Source organism: Ctenopharyngodon idella, chromosome 3 (genome assembly GCF_019924925.1).
Source record: "Ctenopharyngodon idella isolate HZGC_01 chromosome 3, HZGC01, whole genome shotgun sequence".
NCBI classification, from domain to species: Eukaryota; Metazoa; Chordata; class Actinopteri; order Cypriniformes; family Xenocyprididae; genus Ctenopharyngodon; species Ctenopharyngodon idella.
In genome coordinates, this window is record NC_067222.1 from 2,151,954 (window position 1) to 2,172,797 (window position 20,844).

General features: G+C 32.3%; 2 protein-coding genes, 1 long non-coding RNA gene and 1 pseudogene across 7 annotated transcripts in view; 2 read left to right on the top strand and 2 right to left on the bottom strand.

Moving 5' to 3' along the window:
* The window catches only part of trap1 (TNF receptor-associated protein 1), a 157,270-nt gene that overhangs the window by 55,077 nt on the left and 81,349 nt on the right, over window positions 1–20,844 (bottom strand). The gene's annotated exons all lie outside the window — the stretch shown is intronic.
* Window positions 1–20,844, top strand: part of LOC127509241 (butyrophilin subfamily 1 member A1-like) — an 80,391-nt pseudogene that overhangs the window by 37,745 nt on the left and 21,802 nt on the right.
* Window positions 1–20,844, top strand: part of LOC127509239 (butyrophilin subfamily 1 member A1-like) — a 120,925-nt gene that overhangs the window by 1,005 nt on the left and 99,076 nt on the right. For all 3 annotated transcript variants that reach the window (XR_007929174.1, XM_051887824.1, XM_051887823.1), the window contains exons 2-4: window positions 5,501–5,577; window positions 5,707–6,060; window positions 6,142–6,411. Coding sequence is in view for 2 of the 3 variants with exons in the window: in XM_051887824.1 (XP_051743784.1) it covers window positions 5,520–5,577; window positions 5,707–6,060; window positions 6,142–6,411 (682 nt within the window). In the remaining variant the exon portion in view is untranslated. The remainder of the gene's footprint in view (window positions 1–5,500; window positions 5,578–5,706; window positions 6,061–6,141; window positions 6,412–20,844) is intronic.
* Window positions 114–14,824, bottom strand: LOC127509247 (uncharacterized). Its single transcript, XR_007929181.1, has 3 exons — window positions 13,911–14,824; window positions 2,497–2,965; window positions 114–1,456 (listed from the first exon to the last, which is right to left on the bottom strand). It is a non-coding gene; the product is annotated as an uncharacterized LOC127509247 (long non-coding RNA).

Consider the following 20,844-nt stretch of genomic DNA (forward strand, 5'->3'; position numbering starts at 1 on the left):
GTTATCAATACACTTAAGTGTGAATTAAATGTAATGTTTTCAGCTGCTTAAGTGCATTCTATGTGTAATTAATTTTAAATATATCACAGATTAAGTTCATATTAAATGCAATTAGTTGAACTTCTGAGTGATTTTTTTAAACCACTTAAGTGGGACTTTAATATAATTTTTTATGTACTTTGAAATATGGTAAAAGTGTACTTCTGAATGTACTGACAAGCAATTAATGTGAACTAAAATATACTTTCATTTACATGTACACTGTTATATAATTTAATACATTTGTAATTACATTATTTACATACATTTTTATTTAATTTAATACATTTGTTATTACATTATTTGTAGTTACATATAATAATGAAATTACAATTTAGTATATTTCAAAATATTACAATCAACACAAATGCAAATTGAAACCCTCTACATTTATTGACAAAACAATCTCTAAAACAAATACACAAAAACCTTTTTGTTGATGCACAAGAAAAACCCAAGAAACACTATACACAATCACAAACAATTACAACACTTTAACTCTCATTTAGAAAGAGTCTGGAGGACAGCGAGGCTTATATGCACTATCATTTTCTCCCTCACATACAAAGGTACCTAAACCTAAACCTACCCATCACAATACTTTCTGCATTTTTACATTTTCAGAAAAAAATCATTCTGTATGATCTATAAGATGATAAATAAGATACAAACAAAAATGTATACAAACAAAATGTAAAGAAAAGAAAAGATTCAAAACTTTGCGTAACACTTTACAATAACTTTTTATTATTTAACTACTTAAGTTAACATGAACTATGAATGAAAAATACTTTAAAGCATCTATTAATCCTGGTTAATATTAATTTTAACATTTACTTATGCATTATTAAAATCAAAAGTTGCATATGTTAATAGATAATGCACTGTAAACTAACATGAACAATGACTATACATTTTATTAACTAACTTGAAAACACTATATTTTGTATTACCTAATGTGAACAAAGATTAATAAATACTGTAAAAAAGTTAATGCACATAGTTAGATCATGTTGTCTAATATATTATTTGATGTTAACAAATGAGACCTTATTATAAAGTGTTACCGAACCTTGTTACTTATAAGCTCTGAAACCTTTACTAGCACAAACATTAAACAGGACCAAAAGGTTTCTTCTAAAATCTTACTCCAGCATTACAGTGAATGTAATTTTGAAAAGAAAAACAAAACAAAACAAAAAAAAACTTGACGAATTCTAAAGGCACAAAAACAAGAAACCAAAATTGTCTGTCACCAACTTTTTTGAAGTTGTAGGAAAAAGTGCTGTTTATGTCAATGTCCCAGAAGCTCTCCATCGGCAGAAAACCTCAAATGTCCATGAAGCTGCGCACCATCTCTACACAGTATGCGTAAATGGACATGTTCCAAAAAGGCAGGAAAGTAAAAAAAAAATACCTTGAGGAAAAAGATAAACAGAAGGAAAACAATTGTTTGTAAACAGAGTCAGTCCATTATTACAATTGGCTGAACTGAATGAAAGCAATAGATATAGATATATAGTTGCACTCCAAAGTTTATATATACCTTTGTAGGTTTGAAAATAATCAGAAATGAACAAAGACATTTGATGTCCTTTTCCACCTAGACCCATTTGGTATTCCTAAAGGCAAAGAGTTGCTGATAGTGATTGAAGCCTGCGGCCAAGATGTGTACTGTGTACTGATCATCTCCTCCAGTTTAATACCAGTTACAGTGTGAAATAAATATGAAAATCTGAAGGTATGTTACAAGATACAGTACAACTGATCCATAACATGTCACATTTAATCGCTCAATCAGTGTTTCAACCGCGGAAAGACGTCAATAAAACAGCTTGTAAACAATGTCACGTAATGTCACATTTACTTGCATTCACTCACCTACAAAATGAACCCAATCAATGATTAATTCTTTCCAAATAGAGCTATTTAAGTCATCTGGTGATTTTTTTTCATATTGCAATATATATTGCAGAAAAAAATATCACAATTTCATTTTTTTCCAATATCGTGCAGCCCTAAACCAAATATTATTAAACTATTTCGATTATACATTATGTGCTAACTAGTTTTGATTCGGTATTAACTTTGATGTGCGATGTATTGCAATATAATATTGTTTCACTATCATAATGCTCTCCCACATATTTTGCTATTGTAGCTGAACTTTCCGTCGTTGGTATAAGTGGCAGTGGGTGGTAATAGCAAGATGGTAGAAAACTATAAGTTTCTTGTCTGATAACATTTCTAACATTTCTGATAACATTTTCTGAACCACTGTAGGCAAATCACCCTAACACCTTGCAGTATCTGCAAAATGTTAATAATTTTAACAATAAGAGGGATCATAAAAATGTGCATGTTGTCTTTTTATTTAGTACTTCCCTGATGAAGCAGTTCATTCTGCAAGGTGTAAGTAAACATTTGACCGCAACTGCATCACGTAAGATGAATTACCTCAGTCATCAGGACAACACTGTAGTAGAATCCTGGGAGAGGCTCCTTCACATTTCCCACAAACACCAGGATTCCAGTGGCCACACCATCTTCACTGACACTGCCCTTTAAACATAGAGAACATTTTTATAAACCTTTTTATTCCTACTTTACAGGGAATTAAACATAACTTTATCAATTACACAAATATAGATAAATAACCCAAGTCCCAAGCAAATTGAGGGGTCGTTCACACAGAATGCGTTTTTGCTTTGAAAATAATGATATAATATCATTATATATAAATATATAATGATTATATGGGGATTTGTAAGTGCACAGGTGAAAATGTATTACTTGCAAATAGAAAAGATTCAAAGCATTTAAAAGCTATAAGGATAGTTGATGGCAGTGTTTTAGCTTGTAGTGTGTGATCAGGGTGTGCTGGCTGAATTAATGGCAGAATTAATGGCGAAACTTGTAACATCACCTCATCAATACGGGTCTTTGATTCCACACAGCTTGCACTGTATCTCCAATAACAAATCTGTACTGATCCTACAAAATGAATATACAACTCCAGATAAGCACAAAAATATTACATATTACAAACACAAACAGTAATTGAACACCTCACTTTTCAAATGGAAAAAGAAAAATGGATTATAAGCAGTATTTCTAGAGGGGGTGATATATTGAACATTACTGGTAGTTATAATAGCGATTAGATGGATTAAATGTATATAAATGTCTTTGAATGTTACAAGATCAGATCTTTGAATTTAGTTCTGCAAATTTAACTTTAAGTCATTTAAAATGATTTAAAAAGTCAGAGTTCAATTAAAATATTTTCAGCAACCAAATTCTTTGAACACGCCCACACACGCGATCACATTCATATATAAGACATTATTATAATGCAATCATAAATAAATTACAGGAAACATGATTAATTCACCTCCATATTGCAATTAAACAATATGGCAATAAGAACTGCTATGTTACGGTGAAAAAATAAAAATAAAGAAAGCATATATCAAGATACTTACTTGTCTCTTTATTCATAGTACATAATGTCTCACCTGTAGTCATCCAAACGTGCGCTCCTTTGTTTTCTTCTTCTTTGATCAGCAAAATTGCCTCACACATCGCGATTACAGTAAGATGGCTGAAAGTGCATTTTTCAAACTCTGGTGAAGTAATGCGCCGTCATGACGTAGTATTTTGGCGCATGCGCATTAAACAAAAAGTTTATAGGCTATAATGCCTGCATGATTTAATTTCTGTTCAAGTTGAAGTTTTTCTAATTCATTGTTGTAGTTAGACTGTAAGTTTACAGAACTTGACTCATTCACCTAACTAAAAGTCAATCATTTTTACAGTTTAGTCTGATTAAAATTAAATGTATTTTAACTGAATATGAATTCAAATTAATTTTGTTTAGATTTGTTAAACTTTTGCTTGCAATGAATGCAATTAAATATGTTTAATCGACTGAATTCGAGAACAACATAATGATATTAAAAGTATTAGACACATATGTAAAGTACAGCACTATTGCATTACTAATACAGCACTCCATAAATTACATTTTATGTCAAATATTATGTAGAAAACTGACACTAATTGAGTTTAGAGCAGGAGCTGGTGATAAAAATTTCAACAATAAGTTGAACAATAAGTACTAGATTATACTGTATAAGCAAGTGTATTGAAATTCAAAAGAAAAATACATTTCAGGTGTATTAATGCACTAATGCACACAGTGTATGTTAAAGACTAAGCACATTTAAAATACATTAACAAATGTAATTTTGGACAACACACTTAAGTTGAAATTAAAATAAATTATTTTTCATGTGCTTTAGTATATTAGTCAATATATCAAAATAAGTGTACTTATTTAAAACACTATAAAGTTATAATTAAGTAAAAATTAAGTGCATTTTTAAAAAGTGCTCTTTAAGCATGTTTAGAAATATTGTCATTAAAGTGTACTTTAAGTAAAACTTAATTAGAGATTATTACAAAGTGCATTTTTAAAAAGTGCACTTAAGCATGTTTAGAAATATTGTCATTAAAGTGTACTTTCTGTAAGTAAAGCTTAATTAGACATTATTACAAAGTGCATTTTTAAAAAGTGCACTTAAGCGTGTTAATAATTATTGTCATTAAAGTGTATTTTCTTTAAGTACAACTTATAGACATTATTACAAAGTGCATTTTTAAAAAGTGCACTTAAGTGTGTTAATAAATATTGTCATTAAAGTATATTCTTTTTAAGTACAATTAAGTGGCCTTTAATTTTAATTATATTATATTATCTGCAAGTGCACTTTTTAAAAAGTATACTTCTAAGATTTGAAGTACACAAAAAGTACACTTTCAATACAATTAAGTGCACTTCTTTTTCACAAGGGAGATGTTTATTGTATTTTGCCCATCAGTGTAAATATGAAATATTCAGAGGCAAAACACATATATGTTAACACACCATTCTGTGTGAGTTGTCTTCTTATTATAATGCTTTATTTTCTTTTCTTTTTTTTTTTTTTAGTATCTGTGTCCTTCAGAGATATCATCCCAAGATTTATTTACCTAAATTTATTTATTCATTTACATGTATATTTACACTATTTAATATATTGATCTTAAACATATGGAAATATATTCTTGTTCTGTAAGGGCAGGTATTGACAAATAATCTACTGCCCACTGATATGGTTTTAAAGCTATTGTTATCCAATTTTTGGCCTTCAAATGTATTTAACCCCCACCAGCTAGCTCAATTTTTTTTAACCTCAGTCAGTGATTATAAAACAGTATGTACTGAAGACACATTGTGTATTTGTATCCTGCTTTGTCCTAATTGACCCAGTTTAATCCGTTTTCTTTCAACAGAAAGTGATTGTAAATGTGCATCTTACTTTTGACCAGAAATTTAAGTGTAAGTAATATTCTAAGGCAAAAAGCATATGCGGACACATTTTTCTATAATGTTTTTTCTTTTTTTCTTATTTTTTAGTGTCTGTGTCTCCTCAGAGATGAAGTTCATTTGTTTGACTCTCCTGCTTGTTAGGGCAATAACAGATTCAAGATCAGGTAATTTATTCATCATTGTGAATAATACTTTATATTTATACTTTTGAACAGTACTGTTTATCTGGAACAACATTGGGGTAAAAACTTTAGGATGTGTAGTTCAGACCTGCTCTCTTTCTCTTGTAACAGAGCAGTATGAAGTAGTGGGACCTGCAGATCCTGTTCTTGCTGTAGCTGGTGAAGATGTGATTCTGCCCTGTTCAGTCAAACCCAACATCAGTGCTGTGGACATGAGAGTGGAGTGGTTTAGACTCGATCTGAAAGACTCACAACTAGTGCATCTCTATGAGGATCATGAAGACAGAAACACAGATCAGATTCAGTCCTACAGAGGGAGAACAAAACTAAATCCTCAAGAACTACAGAGAGGAAACGCTTCACTCAAACTCTCATCAATCCGAGTCTCTGATGAAGGACATTATAAGTGTTTTATTCAGTCCAAATCCTGGTATGATGATGCCACTGTTGATGTCAAAGTTGAAGGTGAGGAAACCAGTGAAATCTAGCATGCTCTTGTCATGGAAGCCAAAATAACAACACAATGCTCTTCTTGTTGATCTGTAGCTGTAGGAAGTCCTCCAGTGATCACTGTAGATGGGTTTGATCGTTCAGGAGGGCTTCATCTACTGTGTGAATCTGAAGGTTGGTATCCTGAACCTGATCTTGAGTGGCTGGACAGTGAAGGAGTCAGTTTGAGTTCAGGAACTACAGAGACACACAGAAACACAGAAGGATTCAGCCTGAAACACACCGTCACTGTATATCACACTGGCAAGATTCACTGCAGAGTCAAAATGAAGCATCACATGTTGGAGACACTGATCGACACCTCAAGTAAGTACTGACACATCTGTTACTGTACTTGTTTGTCATGTTCTCATGATATTTTTGATGCAGTAAAAAGAATTAATGATTATGAGCTTATTATGTAAAGCTAAAAACAATATCCCCACTAACAGGAAACATTCTCATAACTTGAACTAATGTTCTGGCAAGCTTCTCTCAAAGTTATGAACAAAAGTTCTTCCAGTAACATTAATAGAATGTTTGTTCAATGTTATCTGGTATTAAATAATGTTCTCAAAAGGTTAGCACAAAAACGTTATTTATACATTGTTTGTGGAAGTTTTTTTAAATGATGTTGGAAGAAAACGTTCTAAGAACAACATTCTAGGAACATTTAGAATGACTTCAAAAGAATAAGGTTGTGTGTGCTGTTTTAATTGCCCATTTTTTTTTTTTTTTTTAGAAATATCTCTTGTGCACAGCCAGTACTCTCCCAGGTTTAGTAAACTGTCCTCTGTAAAGCGCATTGCGATTGCGCACACACAAACATTTGTGTTGTACTGCTCCACTGATTCCTATGCATCCACTTTCGGAAGACTAAATAAAGTGCTTTTCCTTTTGCTTAGAAACACACACCGTCTCCACAACATGGCAGTAACAACACTACAAATCAGAAATCACTGGTCACAGATCAGTTATTAGAATTAACACGGTTATGTACATGTTGTCGCATTACTGTCAAGTCCATATCGTAAACGTCTGTTTGCAAAACCTAAGAATCCACAATGGGCTATATGCACGGTTACTTCCTGGTTGTCGTTAAGCCAGCTCGGGCATTTCCAGTGAACTGTTAGCTGTTCATTCTGTACTGGTTGTACATCAACACAAAACCATCAGTGGTTGACTTTTTAATGTTGTATTCATATTTTAATGCAGTTATCACATTTACCTAATTTGCCAATAAACCAGTTTTATTGATTGCAATAAAGACGAAGCTATTGGGATCCGTTTAAAAACGGCGTGTCTGTAATTAGACACGCACATGCATATTTTCCCCAGCACTTCAAATGTCATTTTTAATGTGATGACCACAAACATTACTTGTTCATCCATCTGAGATTGTCCCTATTGTAAAACCGAACGTTTCAAAATGTATGAAATTCAACATTTGATAGAAAACACTTATTTAAAAATAAAAAAGACAATAATTACCACTATAACAAGCAGGGGGTGGCAGAGTAGCATTTATTTGCCCATATATCAGCCATTTCCTCTAATCGTTTTTCAATTAGTTTCGTTTTTGACTAAATATTAAACTTTATAAAATAACTAGGTTTACATTTTGTCAATGTGAAGTACTTACAAAATCTTGAAAAACAATAACTTTTCTTGTGAATTAATTACACAGAAAGCAGCACCGCGCTTTCCCTTTGTAATCACAGCAGCTGTCAGTCAGTGCAGCGCAAGATCATGATTTCTGCACAATTGTAAAAAAAATTGAATTTTATTCAATTTATTCTAAAGTGCACTATAATTATTTAATTTTTGACGCTTTTTTTCACACAAAAGTGTGAAAACTGATGTACGAATTGAATTTAGCCGAAGAGAAACACTGGGGTACTTTTTTATTTATTTATTTTCTATGCTGTCTTACGTTTGAATAACTAAATTAATGCTATGACTATTTAAGTGACTATATTCTTATCATAAAATAAGTATTACACTACTGATGCTCAACACACCAGCAAATGACGTCACCGGAAGTTTTCGATCTATCTTATATTATTGCGGAAGTTCTAAAGAACGTTCCATTCAATTTACATTTATTTGTATAGCGCTTTTCACAATACATATCGTTTCAAAGCAGCTTTACAGAAAAAGCATGTCAACATTACAATTTAGAGTGATCTGTTATCAGAGGTGACTGTGTCCAAATTATGTAATCTCAGAAATGTACATATACAAATCAAACAGTTAGCTAACAATGTATTAATTTGAGCCAGGGTTTCTCAAAGTGTGGGGCGCGCCCCACTGGTGGGGAATAGAGACATGACAAGTGGGGCGCGACAAACGAGAGGAAATTTCGTCATTCGTATCTGTCACGAGATATGTTACGTTTGAGAGAGACCAGGAAGTGAGGTGTGTTGTATTGCTTCTAGAAGCAGTCAAACAAGAAAACTTGTAACTACTTTGTTTATTCTTCTATTCGTGTTCATTTTTCTGTAAATATTTTGTAGTTTTTTGTGTTGATTTTGCATGTTCTCTGTTAAAATACCGTTTTCGATCACTACACTTAATGTCAGGGGATTACAAAACTTAGTCAAAAGAAAAGCTATGTTTTTATTTTGTAAAAATCGGGACTCACAGTTTATTTTTCCTTCAAGAGACACATTCCAGTGTGAATGATGTTACATTTTGGGGTAATCAATGGGGTGAAAAAATTGTATTTAGTCATGGAACTACTCGTTCAGCCAGAGTGGCGATTTTGTTTAACAAATCCCGGGAAAAATAATTACAACTCGTGTTGATTTGAATGGGCACTGGGTGGCGCTCGTGTTAAATATTGAAGAGGTATTTTTTATTTTGATCAATATATACGGGTGTAATAGTATGTCACATAATCAGCGCTTGTTCTCAGAGCTTTTAGATATGATTGTAGAGTTAAGAACTTTATATCCAACTGATAATATTATTTTGGGTGGAGATTTTAACATTGTACCAGAGGAGGTTATTGATCGATACCCATCCAAATATACTACTCAACAACCTAATGCAATGATTTCTCAGTTAAGTGCAAAATTAAGTCTGTTAGATGTATGGAGACCCTTGTGAAAAAAAAGTGCACTTTAGTATACTTTTATAAAGTGTACTTATTGCACAAATAATATACTTTAAAAGAACACACTTAAGTGTGAATTAAATGTAATGTTTTCATCGCTTAAGTGCATTCTATTTGTAATTAATTTCAAATGTATCACAGATTAAGTTCATATTAAATGCAATAAGTTGAACTTTTGAGTGATTTTTTTGAACAACTTAAGTGGGACTTTAATACAACCTAATGATAACCTTCGTAATTGTTTCTAGTATCTTTAAAATATAGTTGAAGTGCACTGCTCAATGTACTGACAAGCAATTAATGTGAAAAAATATATTTTAATATCAGTTATCAATACACTTAAGTGTGAATTAAATGTAATGTTTTCAGCTGCTTAAGTGCATTCTATTTGTAATTAATTTTAAATATATCACAGATTAAGTTCATATTAAATGCAATTAGTTGAACTTCTGAGTGACTTTTTTAAACCACTTAAGTGGGACTTTAATATAATTTTTTTATGTACTTTGAAATATGGTAAAAGTGTACTTCCAAATGTACTGACAAGCAATTAATGTGAACTAAAATATACTTTAATGTAATTTGCATGTACACTGTTATATAATTTAAAACATTTGTAATTACATTATTTACATACATTTTTATTTAATTTAATACATTTGTTATTACATTATTTGTAGTTACATATAATAACGAAATTACAATTTAGTATATTTCAAAATATTACAATCAACACAAATGCAAATTGAAACCCTCTACATTTATTGATAAAACAATCTCTAAAACAAATACACAAAAACCTTTTTGTTGATGCACAAGAAAAACCCAAGAAACACTATACAAAATCACAAACAGTTACAACACTTTAACTCTCATTTAGAAAGAGTCTGGAGGATAGCGAGGCTTATATGCACTATCATTTTCTCCCTCACATACAAAGGTACCTAAACCTAAACCTACCCATCACAATACTTTCTGCATTTTTACATTTTCAGAAAAAATCATTCTGTATGATCTATAAGATGATAAATAAGATACAAACAAAAATGTATACAAACAAAATGTAAAGAAAAGAAAAGATTCAAAACTTTGCGTAACAATTTACAATAACTTTTTATTAGTTAACTACTTTAGTTAACATGAACTATGAATGAAAAATACTTTAAAGCATTTATTAATCCTGGTTAATATTAATTTTAACATTTACTTACGCATTATTAAAATCAAAAGGTGCATATGTTAATAGATAATGCACTGTAAACTAACATGAACAATGTCTATACATTTTATTAACTAACTTGAAAAAAATATTTTTTATTACCTAATGTTAACAAAGATTAATAAATACTGTAAAAAAGTTAATGCACATAGTTAGATCATGTTGTCTAATATATTAATTGATGTTAACAAATCAGACCTTATTGTAAAGTGTTACTGAACCTTGTTACTTATAAGCTCTGAAACCTTTACTAGCACAAACATTAAACAGGACCAAAAGGTTTCTTCTAAAATCTTACTCCAGCATTACAGTGAATGTAATTTTGAAAAGAAAAACAAAACAAAACAAAAAAAACTTGACAAATTCCAAAGGCACAAAAACAAGAAACCAAAATTGTCTGTCACCAACTTTTTTGAAGGAAAAAGTGCTGTTTATGTCAATGTCCCAGAAGCTCTCCATCGGCAGAAAACCTCAAATGCCCATGAAGCTGCGCACCATCTCTACACAGTATGCGTAAATGGACATGTTCCAAAGAGGCAGGAAAGAAAAAAAATACCTTGAGGAAAAAGATAAACAGAAGGAAAACAATTGTTTGTAAACAGAGTCAGTCCATTATTATAATTGGCTCAATTGAATGAAAGCAATAGATATACAGGTGCTGGTCATATAATTAGAATATCATCAAAAAGTTGATTTATTTCACTAATTCCATTCAAAAAGTGAAACTTGTATATTATATTCATTCATTACACACAGACTGATATATTTCAAATGTTTATTTCTTTTAATTTTGATGATTATAACTGACAACTAAGGAAAATCCCAAAATCAGTATCTCAGAAAATTAGAATATTACTTAAGACCAATATAAAGAAAGGATTTTTAGAAATCTTGGCCAACTGAAAAGTATGAACATGAAAAGTATGAGCATGTACAGCACTCAATACTTAGTTGGGGCTCCTTTTGCCTGAATTACTGCAGCAATGCGGCGTGGCATGGAGTCGATCAGTCTGTGGCACTGCTCAGGTGTTATAAGAGCCCAGGTTGCTCTGATAGTGGCCTTCAGCTCTTCTGCATTGTTGGGTCTGGCATATCACATCTTCCTCTTCACAATACCCCATAGATTTTCTATGGGGCTAAGGTCAGGCGAGTTTGCTGGTCAATTAAGAACAGGGATACCATGGTCCTTAAACCAGGTACTGGTAGCTTTGGCACTGTGTGCAGGTGCCAAGTCCTGTTGGAAAATGAAATCTGCACCTCCATAAAGTTAGTCAGCAGCAGGAAGCATGAAGTGCTCTAAAACTTCCTGGTATACGGCTGCGTTGACCTTGGACCTCAGAAAACACAGTGGACCAACACCAGCAGATGACATGGCACCCCAAACCATCACTGACTGTGGAAACTTTACACTAGACCTCAAGCAACGTGGATTGTGTGCCTTTCCTCTCTTCCTCCAGACTCTGGGACCCTGATTTCCAAAGGAAATGTAAAATTTACTTTCATCAGAGAACATAACTTTGGACCACTCAGCAGCAGTCCAGTCCTTTTTGTTTTTAGCCCAGGCGAGACGCTTCTGACACTGTCTGTTGTTCAAGAGTGGCTTGACACAAGGAATGCGACAGCTGAAACCCATGTCTTGCATACGTCTGTGCGTAGTGGTTCTTGAAGCACTGACTCCAGCTGCAGTCCACTCTTTGTGAATCTCCCCCACATTTTTGAATGGGTTTTGTTTCACATCCTCTCCGGGTGCGGTTATCCCTATTGCTTGTACACTTTTTTCTACCACATCTTTTCCTTCCCTTCGCCTCTCTATTAATGTGCTTGGACACAGAGCTCTGTGAACAGCCAGCCTCTTTTGCAATGACCTTTTGTGTCTTGCCCTCCTTGTGCAAGGTGTCAATGGTCGTCTTTTGGACAACTGTCAAGTCAGCAGTCTTCCCCATGATTGTGTAGCCTACAGAACTAGACTGAGAGACCATTTAAAGGCCTTTGCAGGTGTTTTGAGTTAATTAGCTGATTAGAGTGTGGCACCAGGTGTCTTCAATATTGAACCTTTTCACAATATTCTAATTTTCTGAGACACTGAATTTGGGATTTTCCTTAGTTGTCAGTTATAATCATCAAAATTAAAAGAAATAAACATTTGAAATATATCAGTCTGTGTGTAATGAATGAATATAATATACAAGTTTCACTTTTTGAATGGAATTAGTGAAATAAATCAACTTTTTGATGATATTCTAATTATATGACAAGCACCTGTAGATATATAGTTGCACTCCAAAGTTTATATACACCTTTGTAGGTTTGAAAATAATCAAAAATGAACAAAGACATTTGATGTCCTTTTCCACCACCCTCCTAGACCCATTTGGTATTCTTAAAGGCAAAGAGTTGCTGATAGTGATTGAAGCCTGCGGCCAAGATGTGTACTGTGTAATGATCATCTCCTCCACTTTAATACCAGTTACAGTGTGAAATAAATATGAATGAACATCTGAAGGTATGTTACAAGATACAGTACAACTGAACCATAACATGTCACATTTAATCGCTCAATCAGTGTTTCAACCGCGGAAAGACGTCAATAAAACAGCTTGTAAACAATGTCACGTAATGTCACATTTACTTGCATTCACTCACCTACAAAATCAACCCAATCCTCCTAGAATGATTAGTTCTTTCCAAATAGAGCTATTTAAGTCATTTGGTGAATTTTGTAATTGAAATGATTTCCGTCGTTGGTATAAGTGGCAGTGGGTGGTAATAGCAAGATGGTAGAAAACTATAAGTTTCTTGTCTGATAACATTTCTTTAGTCATTCGGCCATCCTGCAGCCTGAAACACTGTAGGCAAATCACCCTAACACCTTGCAGTATCTGCAAAATGTTAATAATTTTAACACTAAGAGGGATCATAAAAATGTGCATGTTGTCTTTTTATTTAGTACTTCCCTGATGAAGCAGTTCATTCTGCAAGGTGTAAGTAAACTTTTGACCGCCACTGCATCACGTAAGATGAATTACCTCTGTAGTAGCACTGTAGTAGAATCCTGGGAGAGGCTCCTTCACATTTCCCACAAACACCAGGATTCCAGTGGCCACACCATCTTCACTGACACTGCCCTTTAAACATAGAGAACATTTTTATAAACCTTTTTATTCCTACTTTACAGGGAATTAAACATAACTTTATCAATTACACAAATATAGATAAATAACCCAAGTCCCAAGCAAATTGAGGGGTTGTTCACACAGAATGCGTTTTTACTTTGAAAATAATGACATAATTTCATTATATATCAATATATAATGATTATATGGGGATTTGTAAGTGCACAGGTGAAAATTTATTACTTGCAAATAGAAAAGATTCAAAGCATTTAAAAGCTATAAGGATAGTTGATGGCAGTGTTTTAGCTTGTAGTGTGTGATCAGGGTGTGCTGGCTGAATTAATGGCAGAATTAATGGTGAAACTTGTAACATCACTTCATCAATACGGGTCTTTGATTCCACACAGCTTGCACTGTATCTCCAATAACAAATCTGTACTGATCCTACAAAATGAATATACAACTCCAGATAAGCACAAAAATATTACATATTACAAACACAAACAGTAATTGAACACCTCACTTTTCAAATGCAAAAAGAAAAATGGATTAAAAGCAGTATTTCTAGAGGGGGTGATATATTGAACATTACTGGTAGTTATAATAGCGATTAGATGGATTAAATGTATATAAATGTCTTTGAATGTTACAAGATCAGATCTTTGAATTTAGTTCTGCAAATTTAACTTTAAGTCATTTAAAATGATTTAAAAAGTCAGAGTTCAATTAAAATATTTTCAGCAACCAAATTCTTTGAACACGCCCACACACGCGATCACATTCATATATAAGACATTATTATAATGCAATCATAAATAAATTACAGGAAACATGATTAATTCACCTCCATATTGCAATTAAACAATATGGCAATAAGAACTGCTATGTTACGGTGAAAAAATAAAAATAAAGAAAGCATATATCAAGATACTTACTTGTCTCTTTATTCATAGTACATAACGTCTCACCTGTAGTCATCCAAACGTGCGCTCCTTTGTTTTCTTCTTCTTTGATCAGCAAAATTGCCTCACACATCGCGATTACAGTAAGATGGCTGAAAGTGCATTTTTCAAACTCTGGTGAAGTAATGCGCCGTCATGACGTAGTATTTTGGCGCATGCGCATTAAACAAAAAGTTTATGGGCTATAATGCCTGCATGATTTAATTTCTGTTCAAGTTGAAGTTTTTCTAATTCATCGTTGTAGTTAGACTGTAAGTTTACAGAACTTGACTCATTCACCTAACTAAAAGTCAATCATTTTTACAGTTTAGTCTGATTAAAATTAAATTTATTTTAACTGAATATGAATTCAAATTAATTTTGTTTAGATTTGTTAAACTTTTGCTTGAAATTAATGCAATTAAATATGTTTAATTGACTTAGAACAACATAATGATATTAAAAGTATTAGACACATATGTAAAGTACAGCACTATTGCATTACTAATACAGCACTCCATAAATGACATTTTATGTCAAATATTATGTAGAAAACTGAGACTAATTGATTTTAGAGCAGGAGCTGGTGATAAAAATTTCAACAATAAATTGTACTAGATTATACTGTATAAGCAAGTGTATTGAAATTCAAAATAAAAATCCATTTCAGGTGTATTAATGCACTAATGCACACAGTATATATTAAAGACTAAGCACATTTAAAATACATTAACAAATGTAATTTTGGACAACACAATTAAGTCGAAATTAAAATAAATTATTTTTTCATGTGCTTTAGTATATTAGTCAATACATCAAAATAAGTGTACTTATTTAAAACACTATAAAGTCATAAGTAAAAATTAAGTGCATTTTTAAAAAGTGCTCTTTAAGCATGTTTAGAAATATTGTCATGAAAGTGTACTTTAAGTAAAACTTAATTAGAGATTATTAAAAAGTGCATTTTTAAAAAGTGCACTTAAGTGTGTTCAGAAATATTGTCATGAAATTGTACTTTCTTTAAGTACAACTTAATTAGACATTATTACAAAGTGCATTTTTAAAATGTGCACTTAAGTGTGTTAATAAATATGACTTTAATGACAGTATATTCTTTTTAAGTACAGTTAAGTGGCCTTTAATTTTAATTGTATTATATTATCTGCAAGTGCACTTTTTAAAAAGTATACTTTTAAGATTTGAAGTACACAAAAAGCACACTTTAAATACAATTAAGTGCACTTCTTTTTCACAAGGGGACATTTGAATCCCACTTGCAAACAGTATACATGCATGTAAATCTAGAATTGACTTTTGGCTTGTGTCAAACCACTTGATCACTTATGTGAAAGAATGTTCTATTTCGGCCGCTCCACTTACGGTCCACTGCAGTATTAACATCTCATTTAAACCAATAGTTGAAATTTAAAGGAATAAAGATTATTGGAAATTTAATGCGGATTTACTGTTTAATGAAGGCTTTTGTAATAAGATAAAAGAGTTCATTCAGAAAATTACAAAGGATGCAACATTTTCCTCTCATGTAAATAGATGGGAATACCTTAAATTTAAAATTAGAGAACTTTCCATTAATTATAGTAAAATATTAGCAAAGGTTAAAAGGCAGGATGAATGTACTCTTATTCATCAAATAAATAAACATTGTAGTAAAGAGGTTTTAAGTGAAGAGGAAAAAAATCTAATTTTAATACTACAAACTAAATTGGATAATATATATATTAGAAAGGCAGAAGAAGCGTATATTAGGTCAAGAGCTAGGTGGATTGGAGGGAGAGAAGAGTATTACATATCTCTACAGACTTGAAAAAAGAAGGCAAGCCAAAAATGCTATATTGTCATTGATAATTGACGATGCAGAAACTTCTGACCCTAGATTAATAAGTAATGAAATCTTTAAGTTTTATAAGGATCTGTATTCGTCCAATTTTTCTCAAGCAGACTGTAATTTGTTTTTTTAAAGAATACAACAGTTTATTCCTCATATTGATAGTGAATTTAAAAAACTGTGTGATGAAAATTTGCAGATAGAGGAATTAGACTTAGCAGTAAAAAACCTCAAATTAAATAAATCACCTGGTCCTGATGAGCTAGCTTCAAACTTTTATAGATTTTTTTTGGAAGGATTTAAAAGAATTATTGTTTAAAGCTTTTCTACAATCTATTGAAGAAGGCACATTAAGCTCTACACAGAAACAAGGGCTGATTACGTTACTACCTAAACCTAATAAAGACTCTAGATATATAGATAATCTGCGTCCGATAACCTTGTTAAATACTGATTATAAAATTTTTGCACACATTTTTGCCAACAGACTTAAAAAAGGTATAAATGAGGTTATTAATGAATCTCAATCAGGTTTCTTGGTGGGTCGCTCCATAATAAGATTCATTATGGATTTGTTGGAATATAGTGAGTGGATAGAAGATGATGGTTTTATTTTATTTTTAGACTTCAAAAAAGCTTTTGATATGTTAGAGCACTCCTTTTTATTTCATGCTCTCCAGTCTTTTGGTTTCGGAGACAGATTTGTAAATATTATAAAGATGATTTACAAGGATATAAACAGTTCAATATCTCTTCCGTTTGGTACATCTAAAAGGTTTATGATTGGCCGTGGTGTAAGACAGGGGTGCCCCCTCTCCCCTCTTTTGTTTATTATTGCAACAGATCTGTTGGCTCGTTTAATTAATCATGATTCAAGTGTTAAAAAGTTGAAGGTGTTTAAATGGCTGTTGGTATTAGCCAGTTAGCATATGATACCACTCTTTTTTTACAGGATGCAGATCAAATTTCTCTTTCTATTTCTTTAGTTGATTTTTTTTCTAGAGCGTCAGGTCTCCATTTAAATATGTTCAAATGTGAGCTTATGCCCATTCATAATTGTGATCACACATCATTATATAACATTCCTGTTAAAAATTCCACTAAGTATTTAAGTATTATCATTACGAGAAATTCAGAGAGATGCATGGAACTTAATTATTTAGAAAAATTAAAAAAGGCCAAAACAATTTTAAACAACTGGTTACAAAGAGACCTTTCTATTTTTGGTAGAGTATTGTTGTCTAAAGCAGAGTTTCTGTCAAGGATCATCTACCCTACAATTGCTTTAGCCCCTTCTTCATATGTTTCTAAATTAATTAATCGTTCCTTGTATAATTTTATTTGGAGGATATAGTCAAACCATATGACCTGGGTGGTTTAAACATAATTGATTTTGAACAGATAAATGGCATGTTGAAGTTAAAATGGTTGCAAGCATTTTTATACAATTCTGAGAGTTTTTGGTTTAAAATTCCAGCATCATTATTTAAGAAACTTAGTGGCATTGAATTCTTTCTTAAATTTACACCAATTTTACAATCACTATACCTTGGGCCAATTGTTTAAAAATAAGAAATGTACAAACGTTTATATTAGACAAATATTCAACAATATCATGTTCCCTTACAGGTCTGCAAGAAATAATTTGGATATTTTTTTTTGACAAACAAATGCTTATTAGAACCTCCTATTTAAAATTTCCAGTTCATTAAAGAAATTCAATTTAAAATCTTAAATAATATTTATCCTTCTGGAGAGTTTCTAAGGGTTAGATTTAATTTTGAAATGATATTATGTAAATTTTGTAATTCTTCTCCAGACAATACAGAGCATATTTTTTTTGCTTGCAAATATTCTAGTGTCTTCTGGAAAAAAGTGCAATTATGGTTAAAAGAGGGAAATGTGGTTGAATTGAACCTGTTCTTTATAGATATTAAATATGGAAACTATGAAGAAGATGGTAAAAAAGGTTTTTTGATTAATACCTTACTTTTGTTAGCTAAAAATTTTATTCACAAATGTAGATTTTTTAAAGCTTTGACTGGCGCAGAGCCAGAGACGGACGTGCTCAGCAGCGCTTGTCATTTATCACAACTATGCAGTTTTCAACAACACAATGTTCAATTTAGGTTTCGGACATTTAAATATACGTAAGTATTAGTAAAACAATACATTTAGAGTTTGTAAAGTACACACTGATGTCTATGGAAGCAGCAATAGCAATCAATTAAAATATTACCGACGTCTTTTATTCATATCAGATACTCATAGTGTAAGTAACTGTAAAGTTTACTCTATTTTTCTCCCAGATCACTGGCCACTTATTTACATGGACTGCGGGAGAAATTGATGAATTCACGTGCTGTAAATCTGACTGACAGGACTCACTGACCTGCTGCGCAAACAAACATGGCGGCGCCCATCTCGCGTTATAGATCAAGATCATTTATTAACGACAAAACTCACTCACTTACACATATTTGAGAATCGGAATATCAGATAGTTGATGGCATGGTAAGCAAGATGGTGAATATTTTGAATAACAAAAGGAGAAACGAAATAAAAGCGTTATATCTGTCATACAGTGTTATTGTGGCTGCGGTGTGTGACGTGACAAGCATGACGCGTCGCTATGGAAACAATGGGAAACATTCTAAAATAACGGTCGCGTAAAAAAACTCAGCTAGAATATTAATTTAAAATTTATATATAATAAATTATAATGCAAAGTGATCATATAATTGCACTTTTATTTTCTCTATTTGAACGTTATTAATGCTGTTATTTGATGTTATGTTTTTAAAATGTGATGTTAATAAAATAAATTTTAATACATTTTAACAGTTAAACTTAAAGCCTAGTTTATTAACATTCTGTTGGGGCGATTGGGGACAGGTGGGGCTCGGAACCCTTCCCTACCTCCAAAGTGGGGAATGGCAGGAAAAGTTTGAGAAACACTGATTTAAGCAATGTATTAATTTAAGGCAGAAACAATGAGCTCACTGAAGTAATGAATATATGTTGATTAGCAACAAGTGATTGGGATATATAGCAAAAATTGGAATGGTGCATGTTGATCCAGAGTTTGCGTCATCTGAAGTCCTCGCAGGGGTTGGGGTCATTTCTTCACGGGTGTTGATCATCTGAAGTCTTCATAAGATGCTGGATCCAAACTGGAGCTGATGTACTCTCTAGTTAGCTTAGGATGGGCATCCCGAGATAAAACAGAAAAGCAAATGGAGAATAATTAGCATAGCTGCTGTTCATAACATTAAGCAAAGATGATAATCATGTGCACTTGATCTGATATAACTGGAGTACATGGATATGAGATGCATTATGTGAATGCTTGGCTAAAGATATGCGTCTTTAATCTAGATCTAAACTGAGCCTTGAACATTATCATGGAGGCTATTCCAGAGTTTAGGAGCCAAATGTGAAAACGCTCTCCCTCCTTTAGTGGACTTAAATATCCTAGGTACTACCAAAAGCTCATAGTTTTGTGATCTTAAAGAGTGTGATGGATTGTAGAGCGATAGAAGATCGGTTAAATACACAGGAGCTGAACCATTTAGGGCTTTATAGGTCAGTAGCAATACTTTATAATTGATACAGAACTTAACAAGTAACCAGTGTAGAGATGATAAAATTGGTGTTATATGATCATATTTACTTGACCTAGTAAGAACTGCATTTTGTTGGTTTTGACGCAATGATAAGTTTATTTAGCTCTTCCTGTTCTATAGTTGTAAAGCACTGCAACTGTTCTTGAGGGGCGATAATTGAGGCTGAATCATACAACGATGTCAAAGGTTGTACCTTTACAACTGTATTTTGTATATAGGCTTTCGATTTTCTCAGTGAATAAATTCATAAAGTCATTACTACTAAGCTGTAATGGAATACTTTGTTCCGGTGATGTCTGTTTATTTGTTAATCTAGCCACAGTACTAAACAAGAACCTTGGATTGTTTTGGTTATTTTCTATGAGTTTGCGGAGATGCTCGGCCCTGGCTGCTTTTAGAGACTTTTTATAATGGGAGTGCTTCCACACAACTCTAAAGTCCTCTAAACGAGTTTGTCTCCATTTTCGCTCTAGATTACTCTTGATAGCGTGGGTAATACTGTTGTACTATGGTGCAGTACTTTTCTCTCTAACCTTTTTTAATCTGATGTGTGATAGTCATTTCGTCAAGTTCATTTGTGTGTCAAACCAGTTTCGGAACGTTAATAATACATAAGGAACACAGGAACAGAAACGTTAAAATACTGATTCTGCCAATTTTTTTTTTTTTTTTTTTTTCGTTTTTAAGCCCTGTTATGTATATCTATGTTACAATATTACGATGAACTATATGCCTTTCTCCACTGACGTTCTGTGTGTTTCCAAGAAAGCTGATTGTTAGAAAGCAGCTGTCTGACTCTGAGATGGCGAATGGGAACATGGTTAGTAACATTAGCAACACATTATTAGCTGTTTGATAATGTAGTGAATCCATAGGCAAAATCATATCAATTACCGT